This window comes from Melopsittacus undulatus, chromosome 6 (assembly GCF_012275295.1).
Source record: "Melopsittacus undulatus isolate bMelUnd1 chromosome 6, bMelUnd1.mat.Z, whole genome shotgun sequence".
In the NCBI taxonomy this organism is placed as follows: Eukaryota; Metazoa; Chordata; class Aves; order Psittaciformes; family Psittaculidae; genus Melopsittacus; species Melopsittacus undulatus.
The window spans coordinates 58,431,188-58,452,051 of record NC_047532.1 but is presented as its reverse complement, the minus strand read 5'-3'; the positions used below and the strand labels follow the sequence as shown (position 1 = coordinate 58,452,051).

General features: G+C 48.4%; 2 protein-coding genes across 2 annotated transcripts; both read right to left on the bottom strand.

Moving 5' to 3' along the window:
* Positions 1–265: 265 nt before the first annotated feature.
* On the bottom strand, positions 266–9,993 carry DZIP1L (DAZ interacting zinc finger protein 1 like). The gene is made up of 12 exons (XM_013127462.2): positions 9,517–9,993; positions 8,579–8,680; positions 7,837–7,959; positions 7,287–7,448; positions 6,944–7,069; positions 5,233–5,263; positions 4,420–4,464; positions 3,833–3,969; positions 2,473–2,665; positions 1,894–2,086; positions 937–1,128; positions 266–434 (listed from the first exon to the last, which is right to left on the bottom strand). Exons 1-12 carry the CDS (start codon positions 9,991–9,993, stop codon positions 266–268), a joined length of 1,950 nt encoding a protein of 649 aa, XP_012982916.2.
* Positions 9,994–15,268: 5,275 nt separating this feature from the next.
* Positions 15,269–18,157, bottom strand: A4GNT (alpha-1,4-N-acetylglucosaminyltransferase). The gene is given in 3 exon segments (XM_005143097.1): positions 15,269–15,886; positions 16,831–17,280; positions 18,038–18,157. Coding segments are annotated over 3 exon segments (1,188 nt in total).
* Between the last annotated feature and the right edge of the window lie 2,707 nt (positions 18,158–20,864).

Below are 20,864 nucleotides of genomic sequence, written 5' to 3'. Positions count from 1 at the left end.
CCAAAGGAGCTGTTTCAGGAAGCAAATGTTTTGTGCATAGGATAAAGCATGGGGTGTTTCCCTCCCTGAGTGAGCACTGGGTGAGTAACACCCCTGTATAAGAGGGGATGCTGGAAGAAACCTCTGCACACGCAGCCCAGGTTAGTAGTGTGTGACACAGCACCAACCTCTCTTTTTTGGCCTAGGACACACCACAGCCATGTGCAAGGAATACTTGTTGATGTCTGTGGTTAATGCATAGGTGAGAGGTGCCTGCCACTGCTCCTCAGTTCCCTGAGGGGACACAGGACAGTCCCCACATCATCTCCTGCATGTGGTTCACACCAGGTTTTGCAGCATACAGCCGACTGTTAAAACAAGCTTTCCTTCTTATGTTTGTCAGCCCTTTGGGTCTTGTGGGGTTCCCTGCATCCTCTAGACAGTCCGGTTTCCCTCTGTGTAAAGGAAGAGCTGCACATTTACTGTAAAAGGGGCTAATACTAATGCCTGAAGGGAGCTTTTGTCACTAAAAGGGCATATAGTGACAGGAAAAGGGGTAATGGCTTTAAGCTGAAAGAGGGGAGATTTAGATTATATGTTAGGAAGGAATTCTTCCCTGTGAGGGTGCTGAGGTGCTGGCACAGGTACACAGAGAAGCTGTGGCTGCCCCATCCCTGGCAGTGTTCAAGGCCAGGTTGGACACAGGGGCTTTGGACTAGCTGGTCTAGTGTGAGGTGTCCCTGCCTGTGGCAGGGGGTTGGAACTGACGAGCTTTAAGATCCCTTCCAACTCAAACCAATATAGGATCCTATAAAATACCCTGGCAGGGTCAGGTACAAAAGTTGCTGTTAGATAAAGCCATCAGTGCCCTGTTGCCTGGCTGGGTATGGGTGGGGTACAACTTGTTCCACTTCAGCTCCAGGAAGAAGGTGACACAGTGGCACTGAGAGTACTAACCTGGGTTGTTCCCACCCCTTCACTGACCCACAGCAGTTGCTACAAGAACGGGTGGTACCTGAACCAGCTGTTTCCTCCAGCGAGTCCAGGTCTGACCCATCAGAGTCAGCCTCATCACCCGGCATCACTGCAGAGAGCATTGGCTTCATGGGGGACAAGCTGAGCTGCTTCGCTCCCAGCATCATTTCTGAGCTGGAACGCAGAGAGATGGGTCAGATGTGGGGTTCCTTTGGCATCCCTCTTCCCCACTCCTGAAGTAGAGGCAAGGAAGCTCTATGATGTTCTGGACTATGATCCAGCCGTGAGGAGAGCACCCTGTGGAGAAACCTCATGGTCCCCATGGACTTGGACAGGTCCATCACACCCACTGACTGCAAACACATTGCTGCTAGCATCTCAACAAATACACCCATACTTTGCCTGTGTTTGCTATTGCTTTGCTTGAGTTTAGAACCTCAACCTGTCTTTCTCTTGTTCTTGGAGCAAATAAGTAACTACTTTTCCTCACCTGCTCTTGGTCACAGGTGAGTTCCTCTTCTCTGCTGCCAACTCATATCCTCTTACAGTGTTTCTTCTGTGCATCGTCTGCAAGCTTTTATTTTACCACTTTACTATGTTTGCTCCAAAACCCCAAGAGAATTTGTTCATCCCCTTGTACAGATTCTGGGAGGGGAAGAAGGAGCCAAACACTAGAGGGCAATGCCCCATGTTTGTCTCCAGCACCACATGGTGGGTACAAGCCCTCAGGTCTGCCTTTGCTGAGTTGTTTGAGTCAGCCCAAACAAGCAGGGAGACTCCAGTTTGTTTCCAAACAAAACCCTCTGTGGTGCCACATGACCCATCATTCAGCACTTTCCAAAGGTGCTACTGTTTGGGAAGCATGCAGCATACTTAGGGCCAGATTTAGGGTCCTTGGGCACTGCCTGCCTGGGTATCAAAAGGAGATGGGGGACTCACCTCCTCTGTGGGATAACTCGGTGGGGTCTGCTGGTCCCCATAGTGCCCCAAGGAGTCCTTGAGGGGCTGTGCGTGGAGAGGGCTCTGCTCCAAGACACCGGGTGAAGGATCACTGTGGCTTCCGGCTCTCCTGCAGCTGGTATACTCATGGGCCTTGACCCACGAAGGGACCTGGGGGTCTTCAGGCTTTGAGCTGGAAAGCAATATTGAGAGCAGGGAGAATCACCACCCATCTCCTGGTAGTCCTGTAGGCTGCCCTTAGAAGAGCCATGCAGCCCACCCAACATGAGGCTGTGTAGAAAAAGAGGGCAAAAAGGATTTGCAAGCACTGCCAGACCTGTGTTTCACTCTCCTGGGGCTTCTGGGGATAGCTAATGTTTTTTCCTGAATATGTCAGGACAACCCACATAGGTCAACAAGCAGAGAGCAATTGCAGAGACTTGCAACACCCTAAATGCCCTTTCCTGCCCTTCTGTGTCTTGTTGCCCCAGTGGGTAAGAAGGCAGCATCCTGTGGCCATCAGTGGGTGGCCACAGATCCCCACGGCTGGTACCTATAGGGGACAGGAGATCACTGTACCTGGGATGGCAGAGAGCTGTCGAGGCAAAGCACTGCTGGACTTCTTGCATCGCCTGACTTTCCCCATCAGTGCTCGGACCAACTCATCCCTCAGGTGGAGGAGACCAGGAAATCTTGCAGCCTTCCGTTGCTGCTGAAGCCTGACCAGAGCCTGGAGTCTTTTGTAGGTCCGAGTGGAGATTCCCTTTGCAACCTAAAGCAAAGAGCAGCTGATGAGCCTGCTATTGTCCTCCCACAGCACCAGAGTGGGGGTGAGGAAACAAGGCATTGGCAGAATTATTCATATCTCAAGAGCATCCTGCTAGCTCCAAGCCCTGTCCAAACCCCAAGGATGCTCTCACCAGCCCTGACACTCATCATTTCCCTAGCACAATGTATCCTGTGTGAACAGCCCACATTTGCAAAGGCCTCACCTGCTTTGGCAGAAGACTGCTGAAGAGTAAATCTCAGTTATTTTGAGCAATTTCTAGGCTGCCTGGTAAGCAAGTGCAGCATTTTCTCTTGGCATGTATTTACAGCTCAAGAATGTTTTGTGACCATGAATGTCCTGGACTTGTAGAGGTGTAAAATGATGAGAAGGGTGAATGGGGGTGCTAGTCTGTGAGTCTGGCTTTGAGCACCTCTGCTGCTTTAGATGCCACTGCATCAGTTCTCCCGGATAACATGCTTGGGAAATTGAGGACATGCCAGGGCTCCAGCCTATGTGAAATGAACCCAGGTGTGCTCCTTAAAAGCACCTCCAGAAAACAATCACACGAGAAGTTATTCAATCACTTCTTTGTCTTTGTGCCTTCAGGACCTAAACCCAGAAATGTTGCCTTGCTCAGAAACATGGGCAGATGGATTAATGTGGATCCCTGCTGCCTGCCTGCTCCCTGCCCTTGCACCGGCTCTGCAAGGTGCTAGGTGGTGGTGTTGCATTGCCAGGAGCTCGAGAAAGAGGTACTATTTAATATGCTTGGCATGAAAAGGACTTGGACAGTGAAAGTCCCCTTGAAATCCCCATGATAGGGGCTGATGTGCCCTCAAACACCCTCCTTCCCTAGAAGAGAGGGAGGCCTGGCTGATTTAGCATATGAAAGGCTGCTTGTGAGAAAGATTTGCTGGAGAGATACTAATAACCAGCCTCAGCAATGGGGGCACGGTGGTTTATTCCCTGTGCTATTGTGTGATTCTGCCTTCACCTTTCCATTTGCCCCTCAGAGTGTCATTGCTCCAGATAGGGATTATTGTGGTTTTTAACTGCCTGTTAAGATTTCAGTTGCTTTCCCCCCCAAAAAAATTAATCAGTTTAGAGCAGTCTTTGTGCTCCTGCACTGGGGTGGCACTGCAAATGCTGGCACTGAAAGGGCAGACTTACCCTCTTGATCCCCATGCTTTCCAGCTTTTCCTCCAGCACTTCTCCCAGGATGTGGCGAAACCGCTTCAGGAGGTTTGGGTTTCTCCGCAGGGCTTCCAGCAGCCTGTGCTTCCCACCCTGGGTGGCCTCCTCACTGCCTGGAGTAAAGGTAGGGGGTGCTGGTACCAGTGCAGTGATGTGCCCTGGGAATGGGGCTGGTGGGATCCTTCTCCTCTTTGCAGACATAGGTCCCACCAGTCCAAGAACAAGCAACTGATAGCTCTCAGCAAACTACATCCCTCTGAAAAGGGGCAGCTTTCTCTTCTTATTTGATTAATCCCTGTCCACAACTTCTCTAAAATCCCACCTATGTCCAAGTAGCTGCCTGGGGCAGTTTTCCCATTGGCAGCAGGGCTGGTCACGGTGCTGTTGTAGACTGTATAACTGAGAGGGGAACAGTAAGCTCACCCCTTTTGCCCCCAGCCCACTACCTCATCACAGCCAGCTATGCACAGCACTGCTTCTCCTCCCTGTGTGACACCTGAAGCCAAACATCAGTTTCATCCTGGTGCTCTCAGGATAGGGATGGTTCAAACTCTGGTACCTACCTGCTGACTCTTCATCAGCTTCCACTTTGGTCATGTCCTGGGTCACTGCAGGGGAGAAAGGAGACTGAGATTCAAAGAGGAGCTGAGGCCCCAACACAGAAGCAAGTGTTAATTTCCACCTGCTTTTCCTATACAGAAAGTATGGATACAAGTGTTCCTTTGGCTCAGGTCTGCCACCATCCCTTGGATACCATCTCTAAGGGAAAACCCAGTGCACATTCCCATCGAGGCTACTGACTGGATTATGTCAGTGGACAAACAGCCATCTTCAGGGCTGGGGTCAGTGATGTACCCCTTGGGTATTTGCTAACAGCCATCCCTGGTTTATGTTTTCTGAGCAGCAGCACCTGGCCGGGTCTGCAGCTGTGCTGCAGGTATGAGGAAGCTGAGAAGTCCTTGCTTTCTTTCCTTGGCGCTTGATTATAGAAAACCCAGACTGTAAAGAAGAAACCACAACATGCCTCAGCTCCTTGTTTTTATGCAAATAACCACCAGCTTAATTTTGGAGGAGGCAAGGTCATCTGCTGCGAGTACTTGATTGGAATCTCATTCCTTTGGGGTATAGCTATAATGCAAAACCCACCCAAGAGACAAGTTAGTTTTGTGCAAGCAACCAGAGCTGTGGTATATGCTGTTGCAGCAGATTGCCAAGGGACTGAAAGGTGTCCACTCCATGAGAGGGCATACAGCCAGCTCCCTGGCAAAGGCTTCATGGAACGCTTTCATAGAGAGAGACAGAAGAAATTGTTGTCTGTTAGCTATGCAAAGTTTAACTAGACACAAACCGATTCGCTTTTAAAATGCAGTCATTACCTTCAGGTTTTCCTGCAGAGAGCAGCTTGATCTGTAAAGAAATAGACTGGGCATCATTCAAAGATTATTTCTTTGTCTATAATTTTGGGTATTTTTTTCTCTCTCTGCAAAGTATTATCATTAAATGCATTCAAAAAAGCAGCAGAAATAGCAAGATCCTAAAGTGGGCACATACACTCTCCAAGAGCTATTCCCCTTAAGGAGACCATACCTGTAAGAGGTCAGCTTAGGGACTTTCCCTTCCATAATGTAATCACAGCACATCAGATGCCATTCTGTTATATGTATGTGCTATCTGCAGATCTGATGCAATTGCAATGCAAAGTGTTGCTCTGGTGACCTACACCCTGGTGGGCATGATTTGTGCCAATGATACTCATGTCATGTTTGTGTTTAATGAGTGCCAAAATAGCCGAATGTAGCAAAGCATTACAGAATGGGGTTGAAATTAAGCTTAGTCTTGATTCAGCAAATGTTTTAAGTCTGCTTAGAGTTAAATACCTGCTTAAGCCTTCCTGATGAACCAAGACCTTGTTCTTTTTTATTTTTACTTGCCTTCTTCTCCTGGGACTTGGTGACTCTGGGCTGCTCCCTGACATGGGTGCTGAGGGCATCCATTTGCTGGGAGACATGGTCCATAACTGTCCACTGGTCCTGGGATGGGGCGTCACGGGGTGTCTTGTTCTTTTTCTTCAATTAAAAGGGGGAAAAAAAATAACAAGAAGACTTGAACACAGTAAAAATGGGTCTGGAGCCACCTCTTCCCTTCTGCAGCAAGGGCAGCTCTCTGGGGTTTTTATTCATTATTAAGATGCCTTCCAAGAGACAGATCTGGCTTTGCAGAAGAGGTATGGCCACCTTCAAAGTCTGCTGGTGGCAAGCTTGTGTCTTCTCATCAGCCATGACAGGACTTGGCTTTGGTCACTGCATTTCTCTTATTCTTTGCCCTTCATAACATGGCTTTGAAGGCCAGCCAAGGCTCATTGGAAGTATGTAGCCTTGCTTTTTCTTCCTACTGCTTACTGGAGCAATCTGCAGAGAAAGCATCTCCAGTTCTTCTGAAAAGACCTAAAATCTCTGGATTTGAACCATAAAGGAAATGAAGCCTTTTCTGAGTGAGGTGCTTGGGAGCTGCCAAGGACATCTGGCACCTGTCTGGACTTCTTGTGTGTTGTTCTTCCTGTGCAAGTCCTTCACTTCCTACCTCTGCTCTGCCCTCTGCCAAATTAAATCACTCCTTGGCTTGTGGACTGGGGGCATCCATGCTCAGAGAAATTCAGCTTCCCTTTGGGTACTGAAAGAAGGTTGCCACCGTAACAGTGGTGGTGTTCCTAACTCACTCCATGCTCAGGGGTACCATGCACAGTAAAGGCTGCTTCAGATCTCTTCAGACATTGAGAAGCAGGTTGATTGCTCCTATTTATGTAAATAATTGTATTTTGTTTATTTAAGTGCTTTTCCATATGGTGAAGATAGGTTTCCCTGCAATAAGCAGGGCTGACCTGCCACTGTGACATGCCATATGCACCCTTCAGGATCCATTTCTGGACTCAGACTGTCCATGTTCTACACCTGTGTGAGGCCATTGCTACCTGAACCTGAGCTAAGACCAGACAAAGCAGATGCACAGAGGTGCATGGATGTGGGTCCCTCTCCATCTAAATGCACCTCCTGGGATGTGCAATAAGGACACAGGTACAGCACTACTCACCTGCACTGCCATCCTCTCCCGCTCTGCCCAGCCTGATGCCTGCCACAATGCCTCCTCGCTGTCATCATCCCGCAGGGTTCCCAGGTTGGATCTCAACACCTCTCTAGTATAAAGCTCCTGCAGTTTCTGGATTGGAGAGAGGAAGGAGCTGTGTGTCACACAGGAGGCTTCCCTTTCCTCATGGGGAACCCAAATTTGGTCAGCCACTACTTGTAACCCCAAAATGCTTGTGTACCCCAGGAACTAAAAAATGAGGCCTCTTTGGGTTGTGAACCTGTGATGACTCCTAGACCAGATGAAGCAGAAGACTTGGATGTCCCCTCACCTGCTTGTGCTTGCTTACCCCCTCCATGGCACTGTTCCTGCTGGCCATGTCTTTGAATGCTGTGAGGAAGAGCTGCTTCAGGCCATCTATCTCTTCATACAGCTTTGTCCTCTCCTCCTCTTTCCACCTTTCCAAATATTTCCAGCCTTCCTCTTCTTGCTGGTGAGCTCTCTCTGTTTCCTAAAGGGAGTGGAAAAATCAGGGCAGGACATGTCTTGGCTGCAGAGCAGAAGTACCAAAGGCTGGAGCTTTTGCCCTGATGCCACTGGGATGAGCACCGATGCTCCCATTACTCCCATCGCTGCTCAGAGCCTGCCTGCATGCCAAGGGGAGTTTGAGGCAGTACAGCCTCCTGGGCAGGCATGCTTACACTGTCCTTATTTCCATGTAACATTTCCCCTAGGAACTGTGGGGAAGGGAGCAAACTTTCCAAAGAAATGAACACAAGGCCCACCATAAAATATTTTGCAGCAGTGTTTTCATCTGTGATATAAAAATGTCCTGCATTTCATCACTTCTCTTCCCACCTCATCTTTTCCAGACAGGCAGCAGTGCCCTTACCCCATACCTGCTCCCTGTACAGCTTCTCCGCATCTCTCACTGCTTCCAGCTGCTTCTGCATCTCCCTCAATTTTGCTTTCAGCTCCTCCACCTCATCCTCCATTTGCTCCACCTGTTTCATCTTCCTCCTCTCTGTAGAGCTCAGGGAAACAGAGATGCTGTGAGCAAGGGTGTGATCTGTCAGCTCCTACTGGGGTTTTGGTTTGGGTAAGGTGGAGAATCCTACTGAAGCAGTATAGGGTTACAAGGTGGAGAAATACATAGCTGAGCTGCAGGAGTGACCATGACCATTGTGGCGAGCAAATAGCAAAAGCATCTTTTTTGTGTGCCAAGTTCAAGTGCTGGATGCAGGTAAAGCTGTAACAAGGCCCCTTGCCTCCCAAACTTTGTGCTGCACTTGCAGTTTTCAATGCGTTTTGCAAAGGAGAATCAATTACTTGCCAAAAAAGGGGCATGGGAAAGATGAATCCCTCTCCCATTCCAGCAAAACACTCTCTCAAACTCCCCAGAGGAGCTCTATCTCATGGAATAATTGTGTGTAGAAGATCCTTAGGGAAACCAAGGCACAGGGATGTAAATGCACCGCAGTTTTGTATTTGACTGTATGTCCTACCTGTGCTTGAGAGAAACACAGTAAGCAGAAAGCATTCAGTCAATGTTCACAGAAATGCAGAAGAAAAGAGTTATAAGAAGGTAACCTCCTATGGTCACTCTGGTGGGAAAACCTGCCTGGGAAAGAGAGGGGAGACTTTGTCCCAGGGCTCACCCTTCTCGGTGGTCTCTGCGTGCCGGCGCTGCACATGGGCTTGCAGGAAGGAGCTGTTCATGAAGGCTTTATCACAGAGGTGGCACTGGAGAAGGGGAAAAGTCAGTGGAGGGACTGTAATCTGCAAGAAAAGGGCACTCCCCATGTCCCCTGCAAGGCAGGCAAAGCTGTGCTGATTTAGAACAAAAGGGAGGACCTCAAGAGATATGGCTGTTGTGTGGAAGCACATAGATGGAGGGTATTAGGAGTTTCTTCTGTCTGAAACCAAAGGGGAAGGCAGAAGCCAAGATGGCCCAGGAAAAATTGCTGTTTTCCCAAACAGAGCAGTGCAATAAAGGGACAAGAGCATCACCAAGGCCCTGGTTGTAATGGGGTCGTTTGCTTGCAGGGATTATTGGGCTGTATGAACTGAAATCACCTGGTTTGGGTGCTTTAACTCTCCAGGAGTGAGTTGGTTGATTTGGTGAAGGGGAAGCAGCAGGCACAAAAGGCACATTCAGCAGGCTCCCTGCTGAAAGGGTGGGAAAAGTTGGGTGGGAATAAAAGCAAAATCACCACCAAATGCAGGAGCATCCAGAAATCCTTCACTGGAGGATGCTTAAAATCTTCCTGGCACGAGCTATCCTCCAGGACACAAGGATCTCTCGAGATCTCCCTATACAAACCTCTTCTCCCACATCCTGTGCAACTCTGACTACCTGTAGTTGTCACCCCATGAAAGAAGAGTTTCTCTCTTGGCTGGCAGTGACTTTGCAATCTCCATGAAGGAGATGAACCAGCACCAGGGAAAGCAGCAGGGCCAGGGAGAGCACCTTCTGTGCGACCAAGGTGTAACCACAGAAGGGTACAAATACAGCATGCAACAAAGAGCATCCTGCATGAGGACATGCTCTACACCCCTGATACCTTTCCATCACACACCTTGCAATAGGTGTTGGGGCCAGCTTGCAAAAGGGGCTGCTGTATGGCAAGTAACTTCTTCCATCTTCTGCTCTCCTCTTTTGACACTTGGAGCTGCACCGCCTGCTCTGCTGCCTGCTGCTGGGTGGAAGCCAGCTCCACACGGGCAGCTTCCAGGCGCTGGGTGTGCATGGCCAGGCTGGTCCCCAGGTGCTCCTGGCAGTGCAGGAGGTACTCAATGCTCAGCTGGGCCATCCTGAGCACCTTGAGCAGGACAGGGTCTGCCGGCTGCCCGCAGTGGGGGCACTGCTCCCCGTCCAGGTTACAGAAGGTGATGCTGGCAATGTGCTCCTGCAGCACAGCCACGTCTACCTCCCGGGCCACCCGTTCCACGTCGATGGCACTGAAGCGACGCCAGTCCACACTGATCCGGCGGGGCTGGAAGTGGAAGGGGGGGATGTCCACTGGGATGGTGAGCCCTGGGGATGCCCCCACCATCCCTGCAGCCCCAGACATGAGCCAGTGGAGTGGGGGGTAAAAGTCTGTAGAAAAGTGCTGGAAGGCAAAAGGGAAGGTTTGGTCAGGCTAGGGCTGACCCCCCCAGGTCCACAGCAGCCCCCACCAGCCTGAACACAGTGTGGGAACTGGGGAGAGGGTTGGAGCTTACCTTATGTAGCAATAAGCAAAAATCCTTTTCTATTCCCATCCTTACTACCTGCTGCCTTGCCAAATTCTGAAATACAGAAATCCTGCCAGTTTGTTCACCATCTGCTTTTGGTAAGGGAGACTTCTAAAACTGCCAGATTGGAACTCTTTACAATAACCTATTCTGAAGGAAGCTGTAAATCCCCCCTGAGGGTACCTGTTTTAGGGAAACAGCCTGTTCTGAAAACAATACACGATGAAAACTGGACATGCTTTTGTATCACAACAGTCTGCTGCCTTCTGTGGTGCCCTGCTCTTACCTAAACCTAAATCACGTCAAGAAGCAGTGCTTGCTCATTTTCCCACTAGTGTCCTAAACAGTAATTAAACAAATATAGTTAAAATACTTAGTTTTAAATCTGTGAAATAGACCTATGTTGTTCTTAGTCTCTAGATGGGGATTTGCTGCTGCTGTTTCTATTTCTGTTCTGCTACCCCCCCTGCCACATTTAAAATACTTAATTTTTTATTGCTGAAGGGCCACTTACCATATTTTTGGGTGCAGGTGGGGCTGCCACACAGGCTGCGTGCCCCAGGACGTTGAGCAAATCAGCTAGGGCAGTGTTGGTGTATTGGTGTGTTGCTGGGTGTGCTGTGTACAATGGTAACAGGAGTCCCAGCCAGCCCACTGCTCTGCAACATATGTCCTGCTGAGCCTGCAGCTACTGCTGTGCTTCCAAACAAACAGAGTCAGTCAACCCAAGGAGGTGCTGAATAACTGTGTGCATGGTGCAAGGAAGCCAAGCTTTCCTAGGCTCTCCTCTGGTGACTCAGAGGAAGAAGGGGCAGTGGTTATCACTGCCTGCTCACAGCAGAATGAGTGCCCAAACCAGCTTTTTTTTCCCCTAATTTCAGTCCTCAAAATGTTGTTTGCAAGTGGGAGGCTCCAAGGCTTCCACTTGTCAGCTTTCCTCCAAGGCTTGGCCTTACCAAGCACACAGGATGTTGGTGGCATAAGCAGAGCTGAGCAAGGGCAAGGGTCTGCCAGGCAGAGCCAGCCTTCCATGGGTTTACAGACTGAGAGCCCAGGAGAGACACTTTCCATGGTGCCTGCATATGTGCTGGGATAAAATGATCTTGTTCCCAAGTTCTTTTGATGCTGGAACAGTCACAGGATTTCCCAGGAGTTATCTGGGGTTGCACAGGGTGGAGCTGCTTAATGCTGATACTGCAGCCAGTGATGTCTGTCAGCCAGTGAGCATTTTCCATCCCATAGGACTGTTTTTCCACCCCTACCCAGGGTCTTCACTATGCTCACTGCTGGGATTGCTTCATCTACACTGTGCTTCACATGTCCTTACAGGGCTGGCTTGCTCAGTCCAGCTCAGCATCACTCAAATCTATTGCAGCTCTGCAAAGTCTTCTCTCAGGGACACAGGGTCTGCTCCTGCCTTATGTAAGAGTGTTCACATGTCTGTTTCTCTCTAGTCTATTTTGTCAGGTACCTGTTTGTCTCTAGACCCATCTCCAATCAGGGTTTCTCCCTGCTGCATGTAAATACTAGGGGCCAATGACTGCTCTGAGCCAGTCTAGATCAACCTGGGTGGCTCTTTTAAATACTTTTTAGCTTTACACCAGTTTCACGGGACACTCTCTCTCAACCTTCTCTCTTGTACTCCACTGCCTAAATATGGTAGGAGACAGGAAAGCCTTAGTTCTAGGTTGCAGCTAACCTGGGAAGAGGTCACATACCACTGCAGACAGAGCATGAAAGACTCTGGGAACAGTTGTGGATCAGTGTGACATTATAGTTAACCATAGTTTCCCTCTATGGGTTGCTCAGTTATTTTTCCTTTCTGGCACCTATCCAAAACCACCAGCTTAGCAAGCCCCTTCCCTTCCAGGTTTGTATGGCCAGCAAACACCATCATTGTTGTCCCGGATGTGATATATATATATATATATATATATATATATATATATATATATATACTGTAGCAGCACTACAGTGTCAAAAAACTCATTGCATCAGCCAAAGTGAAGTGTACATATATATACATGCATTCATGTGTGCATGTGTATTCAGGTTTAAATACAGCCCTGACTCATAGCTGCATGTCACATAGACCTGTTGGGTAATGGTGCGTGGCCCCTGCAGGGAAGGTTTTGTTACATGAATTAACCACTCCTACAAAGGAGCGGTTTGCAGGCACCATTAATTAAAAATCCCCTAACGATGTACCTCATCCCCCAGGGCTGTGTTGCACAACTTTGTTAATATTAACAAGCTCTCCAGGCACCAAAGCCAGCTGTGTTTCACCCAGCCCTCAATGCCAGTCAATCACAGCAATCACAATTACTCAATGCCCTCAATCACAGCATTGCTGTGATTGCCCCATCACCTCCTTCAGGTGCCTTTTCTTACAAAATGCTATATGTGTGAGGTCTCAGACAGCATAGCCATGGCTTCAGCAGGAAGTTGGTTGGAGGGTAAAGCCACTGCATTAGGGAATCTGGGAAGCCAGCTCTGGAGATTTTTAATCTTCAGTCTTTGCCTGTGTTTGCCTAGGACAGTACTCTGCTTATGTAAAGTAGTAAAAGGTATTTTGACTTCCATGCTGTAATGTAATGCGATGTCAGCTGGTGCAATGGAGCTGCTGGCAAAAGCTGTCTTAATCACCCACAAGGGAAATGTTCCAAGTATTCCTTCACTAGGACTGAGATTTTGGTCCCTGGTTGATAAAGATACCAGCCTTGAGGGGTGCAGGTCCATTACAGAGGGAACAGCTTGTACCACCCTTCTCTTCTGCCCTTCCCTGCTGCCACCCTGGGGCTTTCCTCACCTTCCTGAGCTCTTTAAGGGCTTCTTTTTTAATCTGCAAAGACTAAAGGTGCCTCAGGTGCCAGCATCTCTCTGCTGACCTGGGAGCCTGCAGACTTTGGGAGGCACCTTACCACAAAGGAGAGAGTTCTCAGGGAACTCAGACTCACAAGCTGCTTCAGCAGCTTCCTCACCTCCTCCAAACCCTGCCCAAAAACAGCCATAACCTCTCTCTTTCTCAGCTTCCCTTCTTGCTAAAAGGTAAGATCCTGGGGCTCATATGGGGTGGGTCCAGGAGCAACTCCCCCATACAAGACGTTTGTTGAGGTTGACTGTGCTTGCTGCCATAAGTTGTGCTTTGTTAGAATTCCTGGCAGTGCACGCAGGCAGGAGGGAGAAGTGGGAAGGGCTCGTACCTCATCTGAGAGGAGCCGCTACGTAACACAGCAGAGCCTCCAAAATACTTCTCTCCTGAGCTCATCTGCAAAGGGAGCTCCAGTGGGTCAGATCTCTGTCCAGCCCCCAGCCCTATCCCTCCCTTCCACAGACACAGCCCGTGCCCAGAGTGGGGTGCCTGGAGAGTCGAGCCTCGGGGCAGAAAAAGGCCAATACTCACTTGCTGCTAAACTGAAGAGGGGGGTGAGGACCGGATCGGAGCTATGGCTGTGTGCCGTGAGAAGGGCTGGCAGCAGCTGGGGGCTGTCCGAAGCCGAAACAGGAAGAACTTCATGAAGTCACTGAGATGTGTAGATGTGGCACTTAAGGACGTGGTTTTTATGGTGGACTTGGCAGTGCTGTGTTAATGGTTGGACTCAAATGATCTTACAGGTCTTTCCCAAGCTAACCAATTCTATTATTACATGACTTCATGGGCTGAAAACTTCAACTCCTCCCCTGAATCCCCTTAGCCCAGTGAAGTCAGAGTCACAGAGGAAAAGCAGCTTCTGATGCCACACCTGTAATGGGATGCAGGGGGGAAGCTAAACCAGTGTGGACAGCACCAGGGTGTGAAATTGATGTCCTCAGGCTGAGCCATGAGAGCTTCACCCTAAGAAAGGGAACAGCAAAGTACATACGCTCTTGCGTGCAGAGGGCTTTCTTCTCCCAGTTAATCCTGCTGCCATTTCTGGATGCAGAATATAGGCTGCTGATTGCAGCATGCTCATTAGCTGCAGTGTTTACAGAAGATAGCATTGTGCAGATGGCAAACATTCCATGACGGGCGACCGATCCACCTCCGCCTTTCTGTTTCCGAGCTAAAAACAGCTGTTCAGGCAGGCTCAGAAGAGATTTGCAAGCTGGCTTTCTTTACAGGGGGTTGGGTGGATCTGGAATTACCCTGGGAAAAAAGTAAATGCAGCAGGATGCATTGTCCTCCAGCAGGAGGTGGCCTGTTGGGTTTAAGTGGGGGGTTTTGTACAGCTGGACAAGGGTCCAAGAGCTGCTGCACCCCATTTCCAGGGTAGTTGAACTCCATTTATTTCAGACAGGGTTGGGCCCTGAAGGGCCATCCCTACCCTTTCTTGGTGCCTCGGCATCTCCCTTCCAGGGGGAGATGTGACTTTCTGCAGCCTGAACTGATATTAGAGGATGGGCGGTACAGACCCTGACTGTAAGGAACCCAAATACAACTGCAGGAGCACAAACATTGCTAGAATTGGAGTTGCTATCCAGGGGCATACAGGGGAAAGTAAACCCAGAGCAGTGGTGCTTTATTAACCGTTTTATTTTCACTTGCAGTAGTACGGTCCCTCTCAAAAATATAGAGTGAAAAGTCTGTGTGAGAAAAGCACAGATGAATGAAAAGACAGGGATTTGGGCTTCTCTTCATTAGCAATTGCTGTCATCCATTCTCTGCTATTACATTTGCATTACACTTGCCTCAGAGGCTTCAGCCCAGTCCAAAGCCTGCTGTCTTTGCAGCTTTTCTGACACAGGTAGGTAGCCAATATCACTGAGAGGTGCAGAGATGGAATAGCTCCCAGGAGGCTGTGCATCTCTTTAGGAACTTTTCCCTTAGAAAAGCTCACTCCTAAGGCCTGTAAGTCCATTTGATTCAGGAAGGTTTGATTCATGAGCACCTGTAAGGAAACAGAATTGAGGGAAAATTGTCCTTAGTGTCACTGGAGGCTATGCCTGATGGATGTCCACCACCATTCTGCCCATGTGTCTTAGTGTCCCAAGGGAGTACTGACGGTGGTTAGGAAAATGTCTGTCTTTCTCCTACAAAGCCAGCTGCTGACACCAGTAGTGATTGTGTTTTGGCCCCAGGATGGGGAGCACTTTGAAGGATCACCCCCTTCCTCCTTACACCATGTCAGTGTCCTCATAGAATGTGAAATTTTCCAGCTCTGCATTTTGTATCAGGTCCTCGTATGTGGTAGGGCAGTAGGCTTTATACAGTTTCTCAGCCAAAGTGTTGCTGCCTGCAATCACGGCTTTCCGGTTGTGGTTCATGAAGTTCCACAAGTGCAGAGCATAGGAGTGGCTGAAATTGGGGCTTTTGTCCCACACCTCATAGTACCGGCCCCAAGCTGGGTATGGTATCGGGTAGAAACGCTGGGGATTGAGGAAGGAGATGTTCTGGCAGCTGTGGTCCTCGGTGCCTTTGAAATCTGTGAGATTGCAAATGGCCTTGAGCATCCGTGTCATTAAAAAGGGCCCCTGGTTACCCCAGATATTCCCGTTGTACTTGAGAACAAAGTTCTCCATGCAATCCCAAATAAATTTGTGGCGGGCAGGGAAGCCAAAGATCCCATTGCTGGAGAACTGTGACTTCTGCGCTGCTAGGAAGCTTTCCTCAGGGATGGGCCTGATGGAGATGACATCTGTGTCCATGTAGATGCCCCCATACTTCCAAATGAGTGCCAGTCGGCTGGCATCAGAGCTGACATGGACCCAGTTCTTCTCCAGCTCTGGGACTACCTGCAGAGTTGGAAAGGTAAGACAATGATGGCACTGGCAGAGAACAGACCACGTCCATCCATTGGGCTGCAAATATCACCATAAAACTGCACCTGCACTCCTGCAAATGTCACTCACTGCCTTCTCTTCCTCCAGCTATTGAATTGTATTGGTATAAGATAAGGGGGCAGTGCAGAGCAATGCTTTGTTAATATAAATGAATGCAAGAACTTTTCACATGTGTTTTGTGGGACCTACAAGGTTAAATCAATGATACCATGATTTATTGCCTGCTATTTCAGTGGGACACAACCCACTTAACACACTCCCTGATCACTCCCAGCTCTTTGAAACAGGCTGGAGGATTTTCATTTGCACTGTTGGTATTTGGAGTTATTTTTCCTAAGGAGAAGGAAGAGTTTGGAGGAAATGGGCCTGTTCTGCACATAGATCAAGCCAAACTAACTTGACAAAAGCTACTTGCAAGCAGTTTCCCAGGAATGTATTTCAAGGGTGCAAGATCCCACCTTGGTTTTACATATTGTTAGTACAAAAACTGAAATCTCTTCATCTTACCTATTGTGAGCTTTGTCAGTGTGTGGCAGCATTAACAAGTGCTCAGGCAGTTCATTTTGTTTAACCAGCTTCTGTTGAAGCAGATTATTAAGTGCTGTTTTATCAAAACACGTATGCAGTCTATTTTTACCAGTGGTTCGTTTGCCAAAATATCTGATTCTCCAGATAGGGCGGAGGGGAAATGCTGATAATGTGTTCAATAAACAAACCAATGAATACACTGCAAAACATGGCTAGAGTGTATCTATTCCAAAGCAAAACATGAAAGTGACTAATTTCACAAAGCCAGTTCTGGTTTTTATCATTCATTTGAAGCCTGCTTCAGACCTTCCCCCTTCCTCTCCCCTGTTTGTAAATGTTTTCTATTTCCCCTTCATTATAGAGCTCACCTGATTGTACCACTGGAGCAGAGGGGTCTCCTGGAAGACAGTTTCCATCTGGAGAGGAAAAATGAAGACATTCTTCATAGAAGACAAAAGCGAGAAGGCTGCATAGCTGGAGTTCAAGTCCAATGCTGTGTCGTTTGTAAGTCCCTTCATGAAGAGGATGATGGGCCGGTCCTGGTAAGTCCTGGCAGCAGACTCCACGGAGCAGGACACCAGTGGGGGGGGCTCTAGGCGCTCTGTTGTCTCCAGGAAAATGATGCTTTTGCCAAGGTTCAAGATCTGCTCAGGTGTCAAGAAGTGCTTGGGCATAGGCATGTAGGAGAAGAAGCAGCTGGACAGCAGGGAGATCTCGTACAAAATGCCCAAGACAAAGAAGAAGCAGAGGCATATCTGTATTTTCTTCAACATTCTTGCTTTCCCTGGGCCTTTGGGGTCATGCCTTGGACGTGAATGCTAAGGAGAGACGAGGAACAGCAGAAATATATGCCAGTGTTATTAGTTAATAGGGCTGGGAAATGCAAGACATGTCTTTGGACAGCATATCACGAAGGCAGTTTGGTGAAGGTCATGTCTTTTCCCCAGGACAAGCCTGGTGATATGTCTCATGGTGCAGAGGGCTCTTCCCTATGGTGTTAAGTGCTGGGATCCCACCTCCTCACCCCCTGCCAGACAGGAGGAATCAGGAGAACTCTTGGAGAAGGGACTTGCAGCTACGTCTCATGGCACAGATATGCTTTCATTAGATTGGCAGAGAGGGAAGAACCAAGGGAGAGAGCATGGAGAACAAGGTGAGAAGGGTCACCTTGCTCAATGCCAAAGCAAGGATGCCCAGGCCCATCCCTGGGGCTGGCTGGTATAGCAAACTGTTCCCAAGCACTTCATCATACCAACATGTGCTTGTCCACAGGCAGGAGAAGTCCAGGGGATCTGAGGAGTAAAATGTGCCAGTGGAATAAAGTGGCCAAGGGGCCTATGAGTGCCAGTGAGGGGAAAGTCGTGATTACAGTTCGGGATGTGTCAGCCATAGCTAAAACACTGGCATGTAGGCACCAAGTCTCTTTCCTAGTCTGGCCCTTCTGTTCACAACTGAACCCTGAAGGCCACTAGGGACTTGGGTCCTGTAGGAGTGGATGATGGAGAAGCACCAGAGAGAGGTAGATATAAGGATGGAAAGTGGATGGTTTTGTACAAGCAAGGAACTAGGACATACCTGGATTATGGTTCTGACAAATCCACATTTCCAACTTGTTTCTTTGCCAGCGCACTGGCAATCAGATGTCTGCCTTAAAGCCCAGCTCCTTGGTGAAGACACCTAAACTGTCTGGAACATGCAAAGGGATTTCTGAAGGCAGAAGACTGATGCACAGGGGAAAACTGGCTGTGCTGCAAGCTAAGTCTCAGTCCCAGACACAGTTTGATACCAATGGGACTCACCTAAAAGGACAAAGAAGGAAGAGGTTTTAGGTGAGACCTGTCTCATACATACATCAGCCTGGCCTAGCTCTTCATTCCTTGTCTTGCCAGGAATGCCTGGTGAGCCTGTACAACAGTTTCTCCTGGTGAGAGGCTGGAACTTAAGCATTGCACTGTTTGGCAGGCTCATGAAGCAAGGAAAATCCTCCCTGAAATGTCACCCACTTGCATCTGAGTAGCCCACATTGGTTTTGCAGAGATCATATGCCGGGCTCCAGCAGAGGCTAGATACTTGGAATGACAACCCAATGTCCAAGCAACCCCTGGAAGTCTTTAAAACCTGCTTAATGAAAGGGAATGGAAGGAAACAGTTCTGTGTGCTTGGATAATTAATGAGATACATTATCATGTCACGCAGGCAGAATACAGATAAGTCTGCAGCACTGCAAACCCTCTGGAAATTCCCCTGCAAGCACTAAGCGTGTACTTGAATCTGTGGCAGCTCCTGATCCATTTCTCAGCACTAGATCTCATCAAATTAAATATTAAAGCAATGACTGTTCCCATCAGTACAGCTTTCCATGCCGCATAGCAGATTCTGTTATTTTCCATTGCCACTGCACAAAGTTTCTCATTACACCCTGGGTGAAGTGGGTGACAGTGCTGTATCCACAAGTACCAATGTGGCTTTGGGTACGTCATGCTGGTCAAAGCAGGATGCAGAGAAAGGAATGATGCTTTTTAATTATTATTACTTCTCACATTGGTTTCCCACTTTCTGTCAGCTCCAGCACTCTGCAGAGGAGCCCCTGCTGTGAGAGGCAGCACCTTGTGCCCAGGGCCTCTTGGTAGATATCAAATTTGAATGGAAGGCAGGGAATGGAGAGCAAATACAAGCAGTTCGGAAACAACTTGCTCCTAAGCCTGAAGCTAAACCAGCCCCAGTGATGCTCAGGTGCAGCGTGAATAGCTGCTGCTGAATCCAGCAGGAGTGTTATTAAAATCAACTACACCGTTTGAACATTTCCTTCTACAGTCCCATCCTGCCTCTTTCTCAGACACATGTTTCACACTTACTCCAGCTATTAGAAGATAAAACAGAAAGAAAAAGTTGCCTCCTCACAGCTCCCTCACCAATCTCAGCTTTGCCCATTTTCAAGCTTTTTTGTTTTCAGCTCTGACCTAAACCTGCTGCTGTTCTGTGCTGCTGCTCCGGTGCAGTTCAGGGACTGGAGCTCCCTCCCTCTTTTCCTTGCAATTTTAAATATCTTGATGCCACTCTCGGCAATGTTTGCTTGAAGCAGAAAACCCAGACTTTGATTAGAAATAGGACCATCAGGACATTCCCATTACTGGATTAATATTTCTCCTTTGATGGCCTAAAGACCCAATGTCTTTATGAGCAGCCTAGCGAAGCTGTGCTTGCAATAGTCATTCGAATTTGAAATAGTCCAGGAGGCATTTTATTTGCAAATTGTGGGGAGAGAATGAGTAGACACTCCAACACATCCCAGCTCTGTGTATGACATTGTGAAGAGAAACATGAGTCTTCATCATCTCATTCTGGGAAATTGTTTTGCTTGGTTGGTTTTCCAAAACCCCTATGTGGCGGGTTATGAATTCTCATCACATTTGACCTGGAGGCTGCTGTTATCAAAATGTTCACTTCCCGCTCAAGTTAAAAGGACTGCAGAACCAAATGTTAAAAATAAATCCCAGCCATCGAATAGATTACCCTGCTGAGTGGGTTGCTTTTCTGGATGCAGCAGACAGCACGCTGGCTTGATGGCCCATCTTGTAAAGATATTTCTTTTCTCAGGGCAATTTCAGTATTTCAAGTGCAGGATGAAAACGGGTGGGAGACTACAAGAGAGATTACTGCGAGTACCAGTGCACTACAGCACTGTTACTGCCGTGTGATGATTCCTCTGAGGTGTTCATGAGACAAGGGCAGCAGGAAGATACGGCTGGGTATTTTTCAGTAGATGCTGCCAAAGGGAGTAAATCAACATGCCAGGGTGTTGGCGGCCCTGCACACCCCCTGCATATCACAGCCTGACCCTACAAATGATGGTGTCCCTGAAGCAGCAGCCTGAGCATCCTTTAAGATTCAAAAGAGAGACTCTCATCCTCCTGTCTATTCCAAACACTGTGTCTGCTTTGAGAACCAGAGGGTTTTGCGTTTGGGTCTGCACCCATCCAGCTGGGTGGCTGTCCCTCTTTCTCCTGGCAGGGAATAATCCCAAGGCAGTCCATGTTTGTAACACACACAACATCCCTTGAATCTACATGGGCTTATTTTCATGTCTTTACAGAATCTACTTGAGTAAATTACAGCTAGAATCGAGTTAACGCACGTGTGTGAACTTCAAAGCCAACTTCCTTATGGATTTAACACCAGGCACATTTGGAAACCTCTTTCAAATGGAAAACCTGTCGAAGAATATATTGCACTCATTGCAGACTGTAATTAAACAGCCGTTCTGACCTCCAGCAACTCATGCAAACGAAGCTGCTTCTTACTGCACAGCTTCTCACCTGCTTTCTGATTCTACAACCTGACATGCTTAAAGATAAAGCAAAACTCACCTCTTGGCTGCAAAAAGCTGGCAAAGTGTGTAGTA